General features: G+C 58.8%; 1 protein-coding gene and 1 long non-coding RNA gene across 5 annotated transcripts in view; one reads left to right on the forward strand and one right to left on the reverse strand.

Annotated features, from left to right (window-relative positions):
* Positions 1-16,650, forward strand: part of COL27A1 (collagen type XXVII alpha 1 chain) — a 135,127-nt gene that overhangs the window by 106,699 nt on the left and 11,778 nt on the right. For 3 of the 4 annotated variants that reach the window (XM_038553205.1, XM_038553206.1, XM_038553204.1), the window contains 14 exons: positions 3,695-3,748; positions 3,866-3,973; positions 5,286-5,339; positions 6,223-6,276; positions 9,574-9,630; positions 9,817-9,870; positions 10,318-10,371; positions 10,625-10,678; positions 11,481-11,534; positions 11,621-11,728; positions 12,217-12,324; positions 13,136-13,243; positions 15,929-15,982; positions 16,447-16,509. In XM_038553205.1, coding sequence (XP_038409133.1) covers positions 3,695-3,748; positions 3,866-3,973; positions 5,286-5,339; positions 6,223-6,276; positions 9,574-9,630; positions 9,817-9,870; positions 10,318-10,371; positions 10,625-10,678; positions 11,481-11,534; positions 11,621-11,728; positions 12,217-12,324; positions 13,136-13,243; positions 15,929-15,982; positions 16,447-16,509 — 984 coding nt within the window. Of the gene's footprint in view, positions 1-3,694; positions 3,749-3,865; positions 3,974-5,285; positions 5,340-6,222; positions 6,277-9,573; positions 9,631-9,816; positions 9,871-10,317; positions 10,372-10,554; positions 10,679-11,480; positions 11,535-11,620; positions 11,729-12,216; positions 12,325-13,135; positions 13,244-15,928; positions 15,983-16,446; positions 16,510-16,650 lie in introns of all 4 variants that reach the window. The other variant, XR_005367185.1, reaches the window with a different exon arrangement.
* Positions 14,294-15,691, reverse strand: LOC111097888. The gene is made up of 2 exons (XR_005367186.1): positions 15,513-15,691; positions 14,294-14,712 (listed from the first exon to the last, which is right to left on the reverse strand). It is a non-coding gene; the product is annotated as an uncharacterized LOC111097888 (long non-coding RNA).

Below are 16,650 nucleotides of genomic sequence, written 5' to 3' on the forward strand. Positions count from 1 at the left end.
GTGGACATGCCACCCACGCCTGTTCAGGCAGTTGGACAGGAGGTCTCTAGATAGCAGCTACCTAAGGGTCTCCGCTGTGATCCTTCCTCCACCTGCGAGCTTCCCAGAGCACTGTCTGCCCGTGCCCCGCCCCTGCCTAACCCTCCCACGGCTCCCGAGCGCCCTTGGACCTAGCATCACATTCCTCAGTCTGGCTGCCACGCCCTCCACAAGCCTGGCCCTGCTGAACTTGTCCCACATTCAGCCACCCTGAATTTAGCAGGGGGGATTTAGAATCTGTGATTCCTCACCAGAACTTGCTGCTGCCCTCCCTGGGTCACGCGCTTGGTACGCTGAAGGATTGGGGAGGAATGCATGCTGAGATCACTTTGGGTTCCAACATTCCAGGGGCCCTTTCTTAGTAAACTTTTGAGTATCATGGCCGTGGGACGGGTGGCAACATGCAGCAGAAATAGCCCTGGGCCTAGAGTCCAAAGGTTGAGTTCTAGCTTGAGAATCCACTGTCTCTGTGACCTTAGGCAGATCACTGCTGCCCCTCTATGAGCCTTGGTTTTCTTATCTTTAAAGAGTCAGTGAAACTGTGGAAAAGAAAGTACTTTCGACAGTGTGCCAGAAAACAAATGTTGTCTTTATGAATCTGGAGGAGAAAACGACTAGAAGCTGCTGGTGGTGGTGGTGGTAGTAATGGTAGTAATGTTGATGGTTGGAGGTGAAGATGATGATGATATTGATGATGGTGATGGTTATGGTGATGATGGTGGAGACGGTGATGGTGGAGGTGATGGTATTGGTGATGGTGGTGGTAATAATGGTGATGATGATGGTGGCAACGATGGTGATGGTTTTGGTGATAGTAGCAGGGATGGTGGTGGCGATGGTGACGACTGTGATGATGGTGATAGTAGAGGTGATAGTATTAGTGATGGTGGTAATGGTGCAGGTGATAGTGGTGATGATGGTGAAGGTGGTGGTGATAGTGAGGATGACGGTGATGGTGACAATGGTGGCAATGATGATGGTGATGATGGTGATGGTGATGGTGGAGGTGATAGTATTAATGATGGTGGTAATGATGTGAAGTTGGCGGTGATGGTGAGGATGATGGTGATGATGGTAGAGGTGGTGGTGATGATGATAGTGGCAATGATGGTGGTGGCAGTGGCAGTGGTGGTGACAGTGGGCCATGGTGATGGGGCAGTGGTGGTGGTAGCAGCAGAATTAGTGTCCGTGTTTTGCTATTTCTGCCAATTTTTATATACTGGAACTGCAAGGAGGTTCCCTGGGGCCAGACTGAGTGTGTGTTGGGTGACAGAGGTGGTGAGAGGCTTGTCTCTTTGGCATCAGGGCTACAGGACAAGCATCACCCACTCTGGCCAGGAAACAGTGGAGTATTTAAAAATAGAATTTTATGAGCCATCAGAGCCTCTCCAGAAACACATCTCCATGGATGGGGGCCCAGCAAAAGTCTTCATTCTGGCCCTGCAGCCTCACCCCGCTGGATGCTCCAGCTCTTACTCAGGATTTCCCACACCATGAGGGACATTCCCAGCTGGAGAGGGCCTGTCAGAACGAGTGGCCGGCCGCCCTGTCCTGAGGGAGACTCCCGGGGCCCTGGCCCTGTGCTGAATTCTTCAGTGCTGACTCATTTCTCCTTCTGACAAAGGGATCAGCCAATAACAATCACCTCAGCCATTGACATGTTCCAGCGGCCCCTGTATCACGGTGTCAGTTGCCCAGATATGACCAGCCTGGGACAACTGAAAATCCACATCTCATTCAAACCCACCTAGGTTACGGGACCTGCGGGTGGCGTCTTCAGCTCACTGCGCCTTTGTCTTTGGCCCTCAAATGGAATAAATAACCCCTTCCTCCCAGGCCTGGGGCCAGAACGCAGCCACGGTGCCTGGGCTGTGGTTGAAGCCTTGATGGTAGTGACTGCTCCATTACTGGACCTGGTCCAGTTCAGTGCTGCCCGGTACAGACAGAAGACGAGCCACATGTGCAACTTAAAGTTTTTCAATCCTCACATTTTCAAAATGTAAAGAGAAGTGGGTGAAAGACATTTTAACGGTAAATTACATCCAGCCCAATATATCCAAGATACGAACGCTTCCAACATGTAATCAACATAGAAATCATTAATCAGGTATTTTGCATTCTTGTTTTCTGCATGAATCTATGAAATCTGATGTGTGATTTACTTTTACAGCACATCTTAATCCGGATGCTAAATTTTCATTGGAGAGGCTCGATCTGTGTTTACATTTCATAAAATACACAGCTGAGAACGTAGATTCATATTTCCAGGTTGTTCCAAGCACACGTAAAAGTTTTACGACAACCGAATTATCCGTCTTTAAATTTGATTTCAATTAAAAGTAAATTGACTAAGAATTTGGTTTCCCCCTCCCAGTAGCCACCTTTCACACGCTCCGTAGCCCCGTGTGGCAAGAGGCCACAGACAGTACACAGCTAGTTTAAGACCTACATATGAGAGGCAGGGAAACTGAGGCACACAGAAGGGGAGGAGGTTGTCCAGGGTCACATGAGGACTTAGGCACCAGAAGGTAGGGCAGTCTGTGCTTGGTCCTTCTAGGACCGCCACTGCCTCCTTCCGGAGGGCCTCAGGGTGATCTAACTGGCACTTACTTTCCTTGGGGACAGAGAATCATCTATTCCAGTACATTTTGCCATGTTTTGTCCTTGTGCTGAATCAAAGCGGGCCTCCCTGTAATTTCCGTCCACTGACCACCCCAGAGAACACAGCTGCCCTGAGGCAGAAATCTGAAGATTGCCATCAGGTGCCTCTGAGTTAGCACATGTGTTTCCTGGCTCCTCTAAGATCCCATCTTCCTGCCTTCCCTCCGCCAGTCGGTGCCTCCTCCTATTCCAAGGTGGGGCCCATCCCCTCCTCATCCTACAGCATGTACCTCTGTTAATACAGCCAAAGAGATTGAATCCAACTAGCTCTTTAGTGCTTGCCAAGAATGTCCTTGTTTTTCCCAGCTCCCTTAGAGGTTTGGGTCTTGAGGGGCTGTCCTCTGGAGACCATCAGGCTGTCCTTTCCAGACCAGAAACACAGCCTGCTTACCCCCTCCCTCCCAACCCAGTGTGGCTCAGTGTTGGGATTCTCTTCTCTCCCTTTTTTTTCCTCTCTTATGCTCACACATGCGCACTTACAGGCACTCCCTGAAATGAGTGGCCCTGACAAGAGCAGGGCAAAGGAGAGTAGCATTTTGGGATGCCCTATGGGGGAGGGTGCAGAGCGTCCTGTTGGAGGGAGTGGCCTAGCTACCCCAGTGGAAGTGCCCGCCCTGCTGTGGCTCAGGGTGGCTGGGAGGCTGGAACAGTGTGTGGCATGTGGCAGAGCAGAGAGCTGCTCTCATGCAGACAGCTTGGGCACCCAGCAGTTCCTGAAAGGGGGATTTATCCAGCACATACCAGGGTCAGGCACCTGGTGAGCAGGAGAGGCCATCCCCGGGTTGACCTCATACCGCGAGGCAGACAGGACTCCTGTCCCCACTTTGCAGACAAAGCCTCCATCACAAGGTCCCAGGGGTATTGAGCTCAAGGTGAGTTTGGAACCCAGGCAGTCCCCCCTCAGAGCTCCTGTCCCAATGCTCCATATGCTCCGTGGGTCTGCCTCAAGTTTCGCTCATTTCTCACCCTTTTCCTTCCCTCCTGCTCCCCTCAGGGTCCTGAAGGAAAACCTGGGAAGCAAGGCGAGAAAGGCCGGACTGGAGCCAAGGTGGGTTCCACTCCTCCTACGGCCATGATCTCCACAGGCCCTCTTCCCCTACCCCTACCCCACCCCTCTCTCCTCCTGCTGGGGTCTAGTGACAGCCTGTGTCTTCTCCCTCTGCAGGGTGCCAAGGGCTACCAAGGACAGCTGGGTGAGATGGGCGTCCCTGGAGACCCCGGACCCCCTGGCACCCCAGGCCCTAAAGGGTCCCGGGGCAGCCTGGGACCAACGGTGAGAACTCTCGGGTGGGGTGGGGTGGGGCGGGTCAGGCACGGAGTAGAGGTCGGGGTGGGGGGTCCAGGGGCAGAAAGGGGTATCACCTGCTCTACTTCTCAGCCAAACCACTGGCTGTGCCTTGTCCCAACTGCTTCTCTTGAATCATGGGTCCTTTGGAGAAACAGTAGAAGCTGCAGCCTTTCTCCCTGGAAAACTACCCACAATGCCAAGTATTTCTTGCAATTTGAAGGGGGCTGTGGGTCTTCTGCTGTCCTTTATAGACCCAGATTAAGAAGCCTCATTCTAGGGTGGGAGGAGGAGACCAGCCCCTCAGGAGTGTTTTTAGGGAACAAGGAGTTTTCCCACTGGAAACAGATTCATGAAGATCAGGGTGGAAATAGATTCATGTGGATCCGGCTGTAGATCCCTAGGTGACGCTGAGGGCAGCCCAACCTGTTGCTGGCCTGCCCTGAAGGAGGGTCCCAGGGGTCTGCCAGCAGCTAGGGGAGCAAGCAGGGGGGAGGCAGGCAAGTGACGGCATTCCTGAGCCGCCACTGTGCACAGATAAACAGCTGACCCGGTGCGTGTGGCACTGACCGGCAGCATCTGTGCTGTAAATGCTCCCATCGCGGCCAATTTCGTGCCGTCAGCTCGGTGTCCTGAACGCACAGTTGGGAGGAGGTGCGCAGGATTGTCTGTCATCTGGTAGCTTTGCCACACGAACTCCATAGACGGAAATAGGCTGGAGCATAGATAATAGTAAAAAGTAGTAAAATTATTAGGAAGGGAGGAGTTTTGGGTATTTATCATCTTTGTTATTATTTTTTTAAAATTTTTTAAAGATTTTATTTATTTATTCATAAGACACAGAGAGGAGAGAGAGAGAGAGGCAGAGACACAGGCAGAGGGAGAAGCAGGCTCCAGCAGGGAGTCCGATGTGGGACTCGATCCCGGGTCTCCAGGATCACACCCTGGGCTGAAAGTGGCGCTAAACCACTGAGCTACCAGGACTGCCCTCATCTTTGTTTTTAATATAATTGATTTAACTGTAAATTTGTATAACTTTCTATAGCAGTTCTGTTTAAAAGTGGCTCACAAAGGTGAAGACGGTTTAGCCACTGGGGCTCTGAACCCCTGGAGCTGACAGAAGGAAGGGCTGGAGGGAGAAGGGGAGCTAAGGGAGGAGGGGACAGTTGCCACTTGCTCCCCAGCCTGGGTTCTGGGCCGCGGATGTGCCAGTCTGCTGGGCTGACCTGGGCTGGAGCCAGCGCCCAGGCCCTGCTGTGAGAACCACGCCTGTTCCAGCACGGGTCTGCTCCTCTCCTAGGGTGCTCCAGGACGGATGGGGGCCCAAGGAGAACCGGGACTCGCTGGTTACGATGTAAGAAAATCTCACCTCCCCCTCCTCAATTCTGTCCTGCAGGCGGGGCCCCAGGCGTGCCTCCGCCTCTGCCCCCACCACCCCCCTTGGGCCACTGAAGATCCCTGGTCTCCTGGGGCCCACAGAGCAGGGGCGCACAGATAGAAACACCCACCCCCTCCACGCGCCCCGGCTGAGTCCTTCCTTCCCGTGGCGGGTGCCACGCATGCTTCCCATCTGGGCGTCGCACCTGCTGTCTGTGGAAGGGGAAGAGCCTTACCTCGCTTTTGCATCCGAGCTGGGCCCCGTGTTAGAGGCGGCGGAGCCAAACCTGTGTTAGACATTTGGGTGACTAGTCCTCAGAGAGGCTCGGGGCTAGCTCAGAAAGGGAAACGGAGGCTTGGGGAGACTCGTGACAGCTTGTTAGGTCTGAAGGTGGGATCCGGTGTCTGAAGGAGGCACAGCAGGAGAGAGGAGGCGGACAGGAGGGCAGAAGAAGGGGCAGGGCACAGGACATGGGAACTAGAGAGGAGGCCCCCGAAGCCCCAGGGGGGAGCCTGCCTGTGTGCTTCTCGCCACAGCCTGGGGAAGCATTTTGGCCCTGCCCCTGCCCCAGGGGACACAGCTGGCTCTCAGACTTCTGGCCCCAGATCTGCTCCAGGCTGGGGTGACCCGCGCCCCGACCATCCAAGTAGGCCCAGCCCTTAGAGGGACTGACACGGCCTGTCCGGGAGGCCAGGCCCCAGGAGGCACAGGGCCTGCTCAGGGTGGCACAGGGAGCTGGGGCAGAGCCAGGACCCAAACTCGCAGCCCAGGGTCTCCATCTCTGAGCTCCTGTCCATCACTGTGCCTCTCGGTCCTCACTCCCCCATGCTCTCACCCCTTGCCATCTTGTTTCCCGCAGGGACACAAAGGCATCATGGGCCCCCTCGGACCTCCTGGACCAAAGGGCGAAAAGGTGGGTGCTCAGGCCTGGGAGGCAGCCGCTCCCTCCCATCCCGGCTGGCAGGAGCCAGCCCACGGGGCACTGTGGCCAGGCTGATGGGGAAGTTCACGGTCAGCTCACCCCGCGGCCAGCCAGGAGCCGTTAGACCCACGCTGAACACAGGTGGGCTGCGTGTCAGGGCTGTGCCCAGCGCCGGAGCAAAACCACAGCTCTGCCCGCCCGTCATGTTGGGACTAGAACTGCAGTTCCATCATCTGTGTGAACGTGGGCATTGAAGGCTTGCTCAGGAGCGAGAGCCCCCAGCGAGGGCCAGCGGAGGGCCGCCCGCGAGGCCAGCCTTTCACAGCCGGGAGGGTGCCACTGAGGCAGAGGGAGGGCATGTCCATACCCCTCTGCTTGGCTCCAGCCTCGGTGGAGGAGAGAAATTGCTAGAAGAAAGCTTGCCGATTGCTGTGCCCTGCTGCACGGTGCCGGTGGGGACATGGGACCAGGGGGCCAAGCCATCGGCCCTGGGTCACAATCCAAGGCAGCACCAAACTGGCCCTGGACCTGGGCTTTTGAGTCCTACCTTGGCGACTCTGAGCACCCCTGTTCTTGCCTCCCTCCTCCCCTGGTGGCTCAGCTGGAATGCGTCCTAGCAGGCGGCCACCCCTCTCCCCATCTCCTTGCCCCCCTGCCTCCGCAGCCATCCCTTCGTTCGCTGAGTCAGCTACCCACTAACTACATCCCGCTGCCGTGTGAATCACCCTGGCCTGGCTGGCTGTCCAGCTGGCCCCTTCCTCCTGCTTGGAGAGATCTGCAATCAGTGGGCTCCAGCATCCCACAGGAAGCTGCTGGAAGTGCCACTCAGTACCCTGAGTCCCCCGCCCTCGGCCCTCAGTCTCCCACAGCTGGCACAGGCGGGGTTAACATAGACCCTGACACAAGGCTGAACGTCCCTCTGAGCCACCTGCGGGCCCCAGGCCCAGTTTCTATGGCTACTGAGAATGGGTTCCTGACCCTAAACCTAAGGGCAAAGGCCTTGGGCGGGGCCCCAGGGTTCCTGAGCCTTGATCACCCCATCTGTTAAGTGGGTGGGTACCTCCCGAATGTGCGGCTAAGCAGGACATCGTGTATATGGCAGCCAGGCCACTTTCTTAGTGATAAGGTATTAGGTTCACTCATTCATTTGGGCATCTGACAGGTATTTATGGATTTATGATAATGAAGAAGTGTTTTCTCGGCCCTGAGCTAGGGGCTGTGGACTGACTGATGCCCTAAAGACCTCCAGAGGGGACTAGACACAAGAGCAAATAGCCAGGCACCAGCTGGAGGGTGCTGGGAGGGGGGAGCAGGTTCCCAGGGGAGACCCCAAAGCAAAACAGCCCTGAGCAAAGCTCCCCCAGGACTTCGCCGTGGTCCTCACCTGCATCTCCATGCAGAGGGGTCAGAGTCCCACATGACAGATGGAGAAACGGAGTCTCTGGCTGCTTAAGGACTAGGTCAGGACCAGGGACCAGGGTTCAGACTCTGAGGTCAGGCTGTGCCTCCCAGGCCGGAAACAGGCACCCGGGTGAGCTAATGCACTGCTGACTGGTGACTTCCTTGGGTGGTGTCTCGAGGGATTAGCGATGGGACTCTGGGAACAAGGAGAAGACGGGGCTCCTCCAGCGTCCTGGTGCTAAAAACACATCCCCAAGCTACAGCCACAGTGTGTGTGTGTCGAGGGGCGAGCGGGGGAGATCCGTATAGCCAGCTTTGGGTTCAGCACCCTTTGATTCCTGTGTGGCCTTGGCTAAGACCCTTCCTTCCCTGGGCCTCAGTTTCCTGGTCTGTAAAATGGGCCAACAGCCACAGCAGCGAGGGAGGCCGTAGGGACACCCGGTAGACACGGCCTCCTTCTCCAAAGTGCCCCAGTCCCGCTGCCTCCCTCCACGGTGGGACCGAGGCTTGGGACAGAGAGCCATGGAGGGAGGTCAGGGAGGAGAGGGAATCCCCACTCCCTGGGCCACCCCCTCGGGTCCAACTTGTTCTGAGCCTCGGGCCAAGTCCCTCCCGCCTTCGGTCTCTGCCCACAGGAGCCACAGAGGCTCTGGGCCAAGGCACTACGGCTGCCAGCCCTCAGGGCTGATTGGGCCTGGGACCGGCTCCAGCCCCAGGGATGGCTCCCTCTCCTGCCTCTCAGGCTTCCCCTTCAGTCCCTGCCAGCATCCGGGGGGCCCCGGCTGAGCCTCCGGCCCAGAATGCACCCCCAGGGGAGGGGACACTGGTTGTCCGGGGCTGGAACGTTGCGAGCCCTGGGATCCTGCCACTTGCAGCTCCGATGACACCTTCCCTGTAGCTGGCACATGGCATCCAGCCTCTGGGCTGGGTGGTGGCCCAGGGCCCGGAGTGGCCTGCCAGGGCTCAGGACCTCCACTCCAAACCCTCCCCCACCCCATCCCTCTGACTGCATCCAGGCCACACACCGTCCCCCGTTACTGTCACCAACAGCCGATTTCATGGCCATCTGAGCCCCTACTACGTGGGCAGTACGAGCTTTCCTCCCTGGTCCTCAGAGCAGCCCGGCAAGGCATCAGTCCTGTGTCGCAGCCAGGGATCTGTCCTGTGGACGAGACTCTCCGAATTGGCCCACAGCCGAGGGCAACCTGGGGCCGCCCAGGGCCTGCTCCGGGGCTCCCACCCAGGGTAGGAGGTTCCTGTTAGAGCTGCAGCCCTCTGCCCACCCTATTCCAGCAGAGATGGGAGAAAGGGACTCCCATTCAGAGCTCAACAGTGGAGCAGCCCACGTCGCCCCTCTGTGCCTCGGTGTCCTCATCCGTCAAATGGGGAAAATAACATTACACGCTTCACAGGGCTGTTGGGTCCCTGTCGAGCACCACGCGGGGGTTTCTCGCATCATCTCCCCCAATCCTCGCCCTCCTCACTCCTGGGTATGGCCATTGTCCTCTGCCCCGCCTCACCCCCATCCCCCAGCTGAGCAGAAGAGCTCCCAGCTGGGAAGGGACCTGTGGAGGGTCTGAGGCCTGGGTCCTGTGCAAGCTGGTGTGACCACGGTCTCTGCTCTGAGCCGCCTGGGTCTTGCGGCCCGAGGGTACCCACGGGGTGGAGGGGGCAGGCCCGACAGGAAGGAGCGCTGTTCTGGGTTCCACGGTCCTGGTCGCACGCCCTGGCCTGCCCCTTCCCCTCTCTGGCCTCAGTCTCCCCGTCTGTAACCCTGAGTCGGCTGGACTTCATCTCTGATGAAGGCCTCTGCGCCGTGTGGAGTGCCTGCAGTCCCCCACTGCACCAGGAGCCAAGAGCGGGTCCTAAAGCTGGTTGTGTCCACAGGGGGAGCAGGGCGAGGACGGCAAGGCCGAGGGGCCACCCGGGCCCCCTGGAGATCGGGTGAGCCCCCCGTTTCTGTCCCCTGGACCTCTGCCAAGGGGGAGCCCGGGCTTGATGCTGGGGGCAGGGGCGGGGGATGCTGAGCAGGGGTGAAGTTGCTGCAGGCGTCAGAGGGGGTGGCCCGTGAGGCCCAGCTCTGTGTCCCCCACCCCTGGTGGCTCATGTGTTGTTGTCCTTGCCGTCCAGGGCTCTGTAGGCGATCGAGGAGACCGCGGGGAGCCAGGGGACCCGGGATACCCTGTGAGTACCAGGGCTCTGACCCCCCGGCCCTCAGCAGGAGACAGGCCCTCCCTCCCCCTGCCAGTGCCCAGCCCGAAGCACAGGCCCCCTCAAAGGGCTCGGGTCTTGCGCACACTGGCAGGGCTGCGGCGGGGAGGGCGGGTGGATGGAGAGACCCTTCCTGGCGGGGCCTCGGTCTCCCCTTTGGGGCCGGGCATGGCTCTCCCAGCCCAGGCAATGCACAGAAGCGGGAGGTGGGCCACTGAGGGAGCACCAGGCCCCCCAGGCTCCTCCCTGCCCCCGCCCCTCCATCCTCCCCCTGTGCAGCTTTGCAGAGCAGCAAGCTGAGAGGAGACGGGGCAGTGACACCTGGGTAGGAGGAGCAAGGGCTTCGGGGGCTCCCCCGGGGCTGGAAGCTACCCGGCCCCCCCAGGATGGGCCCCTCACCCATCTCTCCTTGGCTTCCAGGGTCAGGAAGGTGTGCCAGGCCTCCGAGGGGATCCAGGCCAGCAGGGCCTACCAGTGAGTGGCGCTTCCTATCCTCTCCCTCTCTTCCCCAGGTGGGCGGGTGGGCAGTGGGGGCAGTCGGGGGCCCTGCTCCCGGCAGGTCAGGCCGGGGCAGTCCACTCTGGCTTCTCCCGCCCTGATGCCGGGGGCACCCCCAGAGCCTGCCCCCCCAAACCCCTCCCACCCCTCCCCCTCTAGGCGGACACTGGCCACCCTCCCCGGGAGAGAATCCTGGGGCCGCTTTGCATCATCTCACCTTGGTTTGCAGGGGCATCCGGGACCCCGGGGGCGGCCGGGACCCAAAGGATCGAAAGGGGAAGAGGTAAGGGGATTGATGTCCTTAGGGGGCGGGGGGAGGGGCGCTCTGGCAAGGGCGGACACAGGTCCCCGCAGGTAGGAGGCTACAGGAGGCTGGGCCCTTGGGGGCCTGCGGGGTGCTCCCTGGCCAAGATCTCTCCCCCGCCAAGGGCCTGAGGGAGGGAGGATCACCGGCTCCACTGGCAGGGCCTCCAGGAGGGGGACCACCTGTGGGGCCAGCAGGGGGATTTGAACACAGGGCAGTCAAGAGCCAGCCCAGCCATTCATTCCACACAATGGGAGAAAATTTGGAGAGTCCAGGGGTCCGGAGGGGGGCGGGGGCAGCGATGCTGGTGGCAGGAACTGAGGGGTGGTCGAGGACTTTCCCGCCTCGCACCCAGAGCCCGTGTCTGCCTCCACTGAGGCTGGGCCAGTGCTGTCTTAATGGCCCCCACCCCCAGGCCTGTCTCCTTCCTCTCCATCCCCCCCTCCCCCAGGGATCTAGCCACACTCTGGAGGATCAAAGGGTCTGGGAGCCCAGCCAGCCGTGGGCCCAGGCTCCCCCTGGGAAAGGGCAGGGCCTAGAGCCTCTGCAGCACCGGGAGCCAGTGGGGGCCCGGGGCCCAGAGCGGGGGCGGTGACAACACTGGCAGCTTCCACGCCCGGAGTGCTGGGGTCCGTCTGCAGGTCCAGATACTGAGGCCCAAGAGGTGGAGGGGCAGGGCCGGGCCGCACAGGAGCCCGTGATCCTTTGAGCCCCCCTTCCAGACCTCCCAGGGTTCTGGCCCCCCTCCCGGCGGACTGTCACGTGCCCCTTGCTTTCACAGGGACCAAAGGGAAAGCACGGCAAGGCCGGGGCTCCAGGACGCAGGGGGATTCAGGTGAGTGGCCGCAGCCCTGGCCGGTCCTCCCCGCCTGCCGCCCTGCCCTCCACAGAGGCCCTCACCCGCTTCTCTTATACCCCCAGGGCCTGCAGGGGCTGCCGGGGCCCCGGGGCGTGGTGGGGAGACAGGGCCCCGAGGGTGTCGCAGGACCAGACGGGTTTCCCGGCAGGGATGGCCCAGCAGGACAGCAGGTGAGCAGCACCGGGGCTTAACAGACCGTGTCTCCGTCCGAGACCAGGTGTGTTGTGTGCGTTGGGGCGCCGGGAGTGGTCCTGCCGTAGGCCACGGGCCAGGAGGAGCAGGTTGGGAAGCCTGGACGGGGCAGGTCCAACACGTCCAGAAGTTTCGGGCGTGGGCCCAGAACTCACAAATCTGCAGCTGGGTGGCTCCGCGGTTCAGCGCCGCCTTCGGCCCAGGACGTGGTCCTGGGATCCGGGATCGAGTCTCACGTCGGGATCCCTGCATGGCGCCTGCTTCTCCCTCTGCTTGTGTGTCTGCCCCCGACCCTCCCCGCCCTCTCATGAATAAATAAATAAAATCTTAGCAGGATGACCTCCCTCCCTCCAGTTCCACTCAGAGTCCACCCCAGACTCTGAGACGTCCTGCACCGCCCCCCCCCACCCCCGGCTGCCTGTTTCCTGCAACGTGAGGGGTCCTCCTTCGCCCTCTTTCTGTACAGGGGGAGCAGGGAGACGATGGGGACCCTGGCCCCGTGGGCCCTGCCGGGAAGAGAGGAAATCCAGGTGTGGCCGGCTTGCCTGGAGCGCAGGGGCCCCCGGGATTCAAGGTCAGACACCTGCAGATCCTTCTCACCCGCCTTCCACCCTTTCACCCTGGGCACTAACTATAATGACGTGGGTTAGAAGGGTGACGCGGGCGCCCGTGTCCCGGGGCCTGTGTGGAAATGGAGTCCCTGGCGCTGACGGTCCTCGGGGTCCCCGGCCCACATGGGCGCCTGACTTAGGGGACAGTTCACCCCGTAGCTGTGCATACCCTCGGGCCCAGGGCGTTGAGCTTCCCTTGGGCGCCCTCCTGTGGGCCTTCGTGGGACAACGGCTGCTGCTCGCAGCCAGGGGCTCGTCCAAAAAGCATCTTTTTAGAAAGTGTTCCCCGCGGTGGGGGAGGCAGCCGCCAGTGGACCTGAGCCCAGGGCTCCACACCCAAGGGGAGGTCGAGGTGGACGACTGAGACATGGCTCCTCTCGGCCTCCCCAAGCAAGAGGTTTAGCTGGGGAGAGGCTGGAACCCTCTGCGGGAGCAGTGGGCATGGGGTGGCGGGTGGCAGGGAGAGGTGGCCTTGTCCCCCCACCTCCATGGGGGGGATTTACTTGAGGAGAGAGGGGGAGGCGGCTGCAGTGGGGGTGGGAACTTTGTGGTCTGCTGGGGGGAAACAGTGAAGAGGACAGGCGGGGGAAGTTGGGGCTGAAGTTCTGAGCCCCCGCCAGGCCCGCCATCTGAGCCCCAGCATCCCGTCCCCGAGATGTCAGCGGGGCCTGTGGAATCACCACTCTGTCTCTCCTAAGCCCCCCTCCTCTAGGACCAAGTCCCCCCCAACCCCATTGATTGGTCATTTTGGTGTTTTGTTTTTTCTTTTTAAAGGGCGAAAGTGGGTTACCTGGGCAGCTGGGTCCTCCTGGCAAACGAGGGACAGCGGGAGGCACCGGGCTTCCTGGGAACCGGGGGGAACCTGGATCCAAAGGCCAGCCGGTGAGTGAGCCCCAGGGAAGGCAGACGTTCTCTCACTCGCACGCCCGCAAACACGTCCACACACGCACACACGGGCCCAGAAGCCTCCTGCCGGCCCTGTGACACGGACCGGGCGACACCCTCTCTGAGCCCCAGGTGCTCCTCGGCCTCCCCTGAGTGGGGAGGGTTGGAGGGGGGAGGCTGAGAGATGAGAACTGAGTGGTCCCTTCAGGAAGAGGAGAGGTGGCGGGTGCCAACCTGAACTCGAAATAGCCTTACGACTATCAAAGAAATCCAACCCGTGGTTCAAAAAGCATCCCACGTGGAAAACCTTGGGCTCAGATGACTTCCCTGGAGCATTCTAGGCAGAGTGAATGGAAGAAGTAATGCCGATTCTGCATAAACCCTTCCGGAAAATTGAAGAGGAAGGAATATTTGCCAGCATATTCAATGAAGCTAGTATCTCCCTGATGTCAAAGTTGGACAAAGGCATCGCAAGAACGCTCCAGACTCATATAGCTCAGAAATAGAGGGATGCCCGGGTGGCTCAGTGGTTGAGCGTCTGCCTTTGGCTCAGGGCGTGACCCCGGGGTCCTGGGATCGAGTCCTGCATCGGGCTCCCTGCATGGAGCCTGCTTCTCCCTCTGCCTGTGTCTCTGCCTCTCTCTCTGTGTCTCTTATGAATAAATAAATAAAATCTTAAAAAAAAAGAAATAGAGATAAGGAGATTCTCAACACAATTGTAGAAAAATCAGTCTAAGAATGTGTAAAAAAAAAAAAAGGGGGGGAGGACACCGAGACCAGATGTACCCCAGGAATGCGAGGGTGGCGTGATATTTGAAAGTAAGTCAACATAATTCACCATCTTAACAAACTGAGAAAGAAAACCTATTTGCTCCCCTCCGTGGATGCAAGAAAAGCATTTGCCAAAACGCAACCCCATTTCTGATAAAAGCGCTCCATGAACTTGGTATACGGAAAAGGAGCTTCCCCGACGGGGAGGAAGGCGTTGGTGGAAAACGGACACTTAGCATCACACTTAATAGTGAATGGCGTGGTGTTGTGTTTCGCTTTTTTTTTTTTTTTTTTTTTTTTTTTGTCCAAGAAGCAGAAACGAGTCGAAGATGCTTGTTCTCACTACTTCTACTCCGCGTTGGGCTGGCAGTTCGAGCCGGTGCCGTAAGGAATGAAAAACAAAAGGCATTCATCTCAAAAAAGGAAGAAGCGACTCTTTTCATGGGTAGATAGAATCACCGTCTGTGTAGAAGCCCGGATGGAATCCGCAGTGAAGCTGCTAGAACCAGTGGTACAGCAAGACGACGGGACACCAGCTCCGAGTGCACGAAGGAACTGTACGCTAGCCACAGTCAGAACTTGAGACCCAAAAAGCAGTGCTGTTTATAATAGCGAGAAAACGGTCAACTCTTAGACATCCGTATGCCGACGGGCGTACGTACGAGGCAGGTGCGCTGCAAAGCTTCGAAGCATTTCTGAAATCAACCGGGGAAGACCTAAGTAAGCGGAGGTGCTGTGCTCAGTGGTCAAAGACTCGGTGCTGTTAGGATGGCAGTTGCCCCCCAGTTGGTATATGGAGTCAGCACGATCCCAACCAAAATCCCATCAGGCCTCTCTCGTGGAAGAAATAACAAGCTTGAGTCTCACATTTATTTGCAAGTGGGCAAGATCTGGAATAACCAAAGCAACTCGAAAAGAGAAGGCTTTTCTTTTGGGGGAACTCCCAGTAGTTGATTTCCAGACATTATATAGGAACAGCAACCAAGAGGGGAGGCACCGCCATCAACATACTAATAATAGGCCAAAGGAACGGCATGGAGAGTCCAGAAATATATTCACACGTGGATAACGGACTTTTGACAAAGTTGCAGAAGCAACTCAGTCTTTTCTAGCAACTGGACACCTTATAACGTGGACAAAATGAACTCAACGTGGACCACACGCCTAAATGTAAAACCTAAAATGCTCAACTTTTAGAAGAGAGCGTAGCAGAAAAATCGTAATCGTCGAGACCTGGGGTTATACGAGGATTTTTTAGATGTGACACCAAAAAGGAGTGATGAGTGGGGCTTTATCAAAATGTAAAGCTTTGGCTCCTCCAAGGACGCTGTTAAGAGAATAAAAAGACAAGCCATGTGGTAGGAGAACGTGCAAATTTATAGCTAGGAAAGGATTTGTATCTAGAATATGTAAAGAGTCCTCAAAACTCAATAGTAAGGATGGCACCCGTGTGACTACGAGCACGTTCCTGCTCCCTGAGCCGCAGGCCTCTCACCTGTGCCTGTTACGCCTCCCTGGGCCGAAGTCGGAACGGGGGTGCATGCAAGCACCTGGCACATCGGGGCCCACAGCTCATGAGCTCCTTCTGGGGGGCCTAGTCCTTGATGGAGCCTCTGAGACGGGTCCAGGGAAGCGTTTGCAGGTCCTTTCATTCACTTCCTTGAAGACGTGGGACAGGAGACCCCCAGTGTTCTAGAACATTCCTCATGGAATCCCTGAGCTGGCCTCCGCAGAGGGCACAGGCTCCTGCCCGCTCGGAGCCCAGGCGACCGCTGTCTAGCATATGAGCCTTTGCCTGGAGGTGGCGTCGCCGAAGTCCGTGGGGGAAGGCCAGCCCTGGGGTCCCGGGTGATGGGCTGGGCCCCCTCGCCCTGGCTGCACCCACCACATCTCGCTCTGCTCTCCCCGCAGGGTGACTCTGGCGAGATGGGCTTCCCAGGAATGGCTGGCCTCTTCGGACCCAAGGTACGGGCTCCCGCTCCACCCGGTTCCTGTTGGGGTCCCCTCCATCCACCCCCCTGTTCGTTTATCCATTTACTCAACAAATACTCCTTGAGCGCTCCCACGTGGGCTGGAAGGCCGCCTGCACCGGGCGCGAGCATCCGCGTTCTCCAGCGGACCTGGGTCCCCAGCCCGGCTCTCCTGCTCTGGGCGTTAGGCAGGGGACTCTGTACCTCCGGTTGGGCCTCAGTGTTGCCATCTGTGAAATGGGCGGGATGCCCGTAGAGGGTTGTTGTGGCAGAGGCGTACGGCATATAGCGCTGGTACCTGCTTGCTAATTGTGGACATTTGTGACTCTTCCCGGAGCCTCCAGGTAAGGCCTCTCTTGACAGGAAGGGCGAGGTGTGGCCAGCGCCCAGGGGCCGTGGAGCCGCGGGAGCCCCGACCCGGTGGCCACCCAGACACAGCCCTTCTTCTGCCTCCCACAGGGCCCCCCCGGAGACGTCGGCTCCAAAGGCATCCAGGGCCCTCGGGGGCCCCCTGGCTTGATGGTGAGTCCCCTCCTGGTCGGTCCGAGCAGGGCCAGTCGCCCGGGCCCAGGGCTGGCCGGCCGGCCGCCGGGTGGAGGCACACCCCACTCCCCCTGTTCCGTCAGGCTGGAGCCCTCTCTGCCCACAGCCTTCCTTCCCACT

This window comes from Canis lupus, chromosome 11 (assembly GCF_011100685.1).
Source record: "Canis lupus familiaris isolate Mischka breed German Shepherd chromosome 11, alternate assembly UU_Cfam_GSD_1.0, whole genome shotgun sequence".
In the NCBI taxonomy this organism is placed as follows: Eukaryota; Metazoa; Chordata; class Mammalia; order Carnivora; family Canidae; genus Canis; species Canis lupus.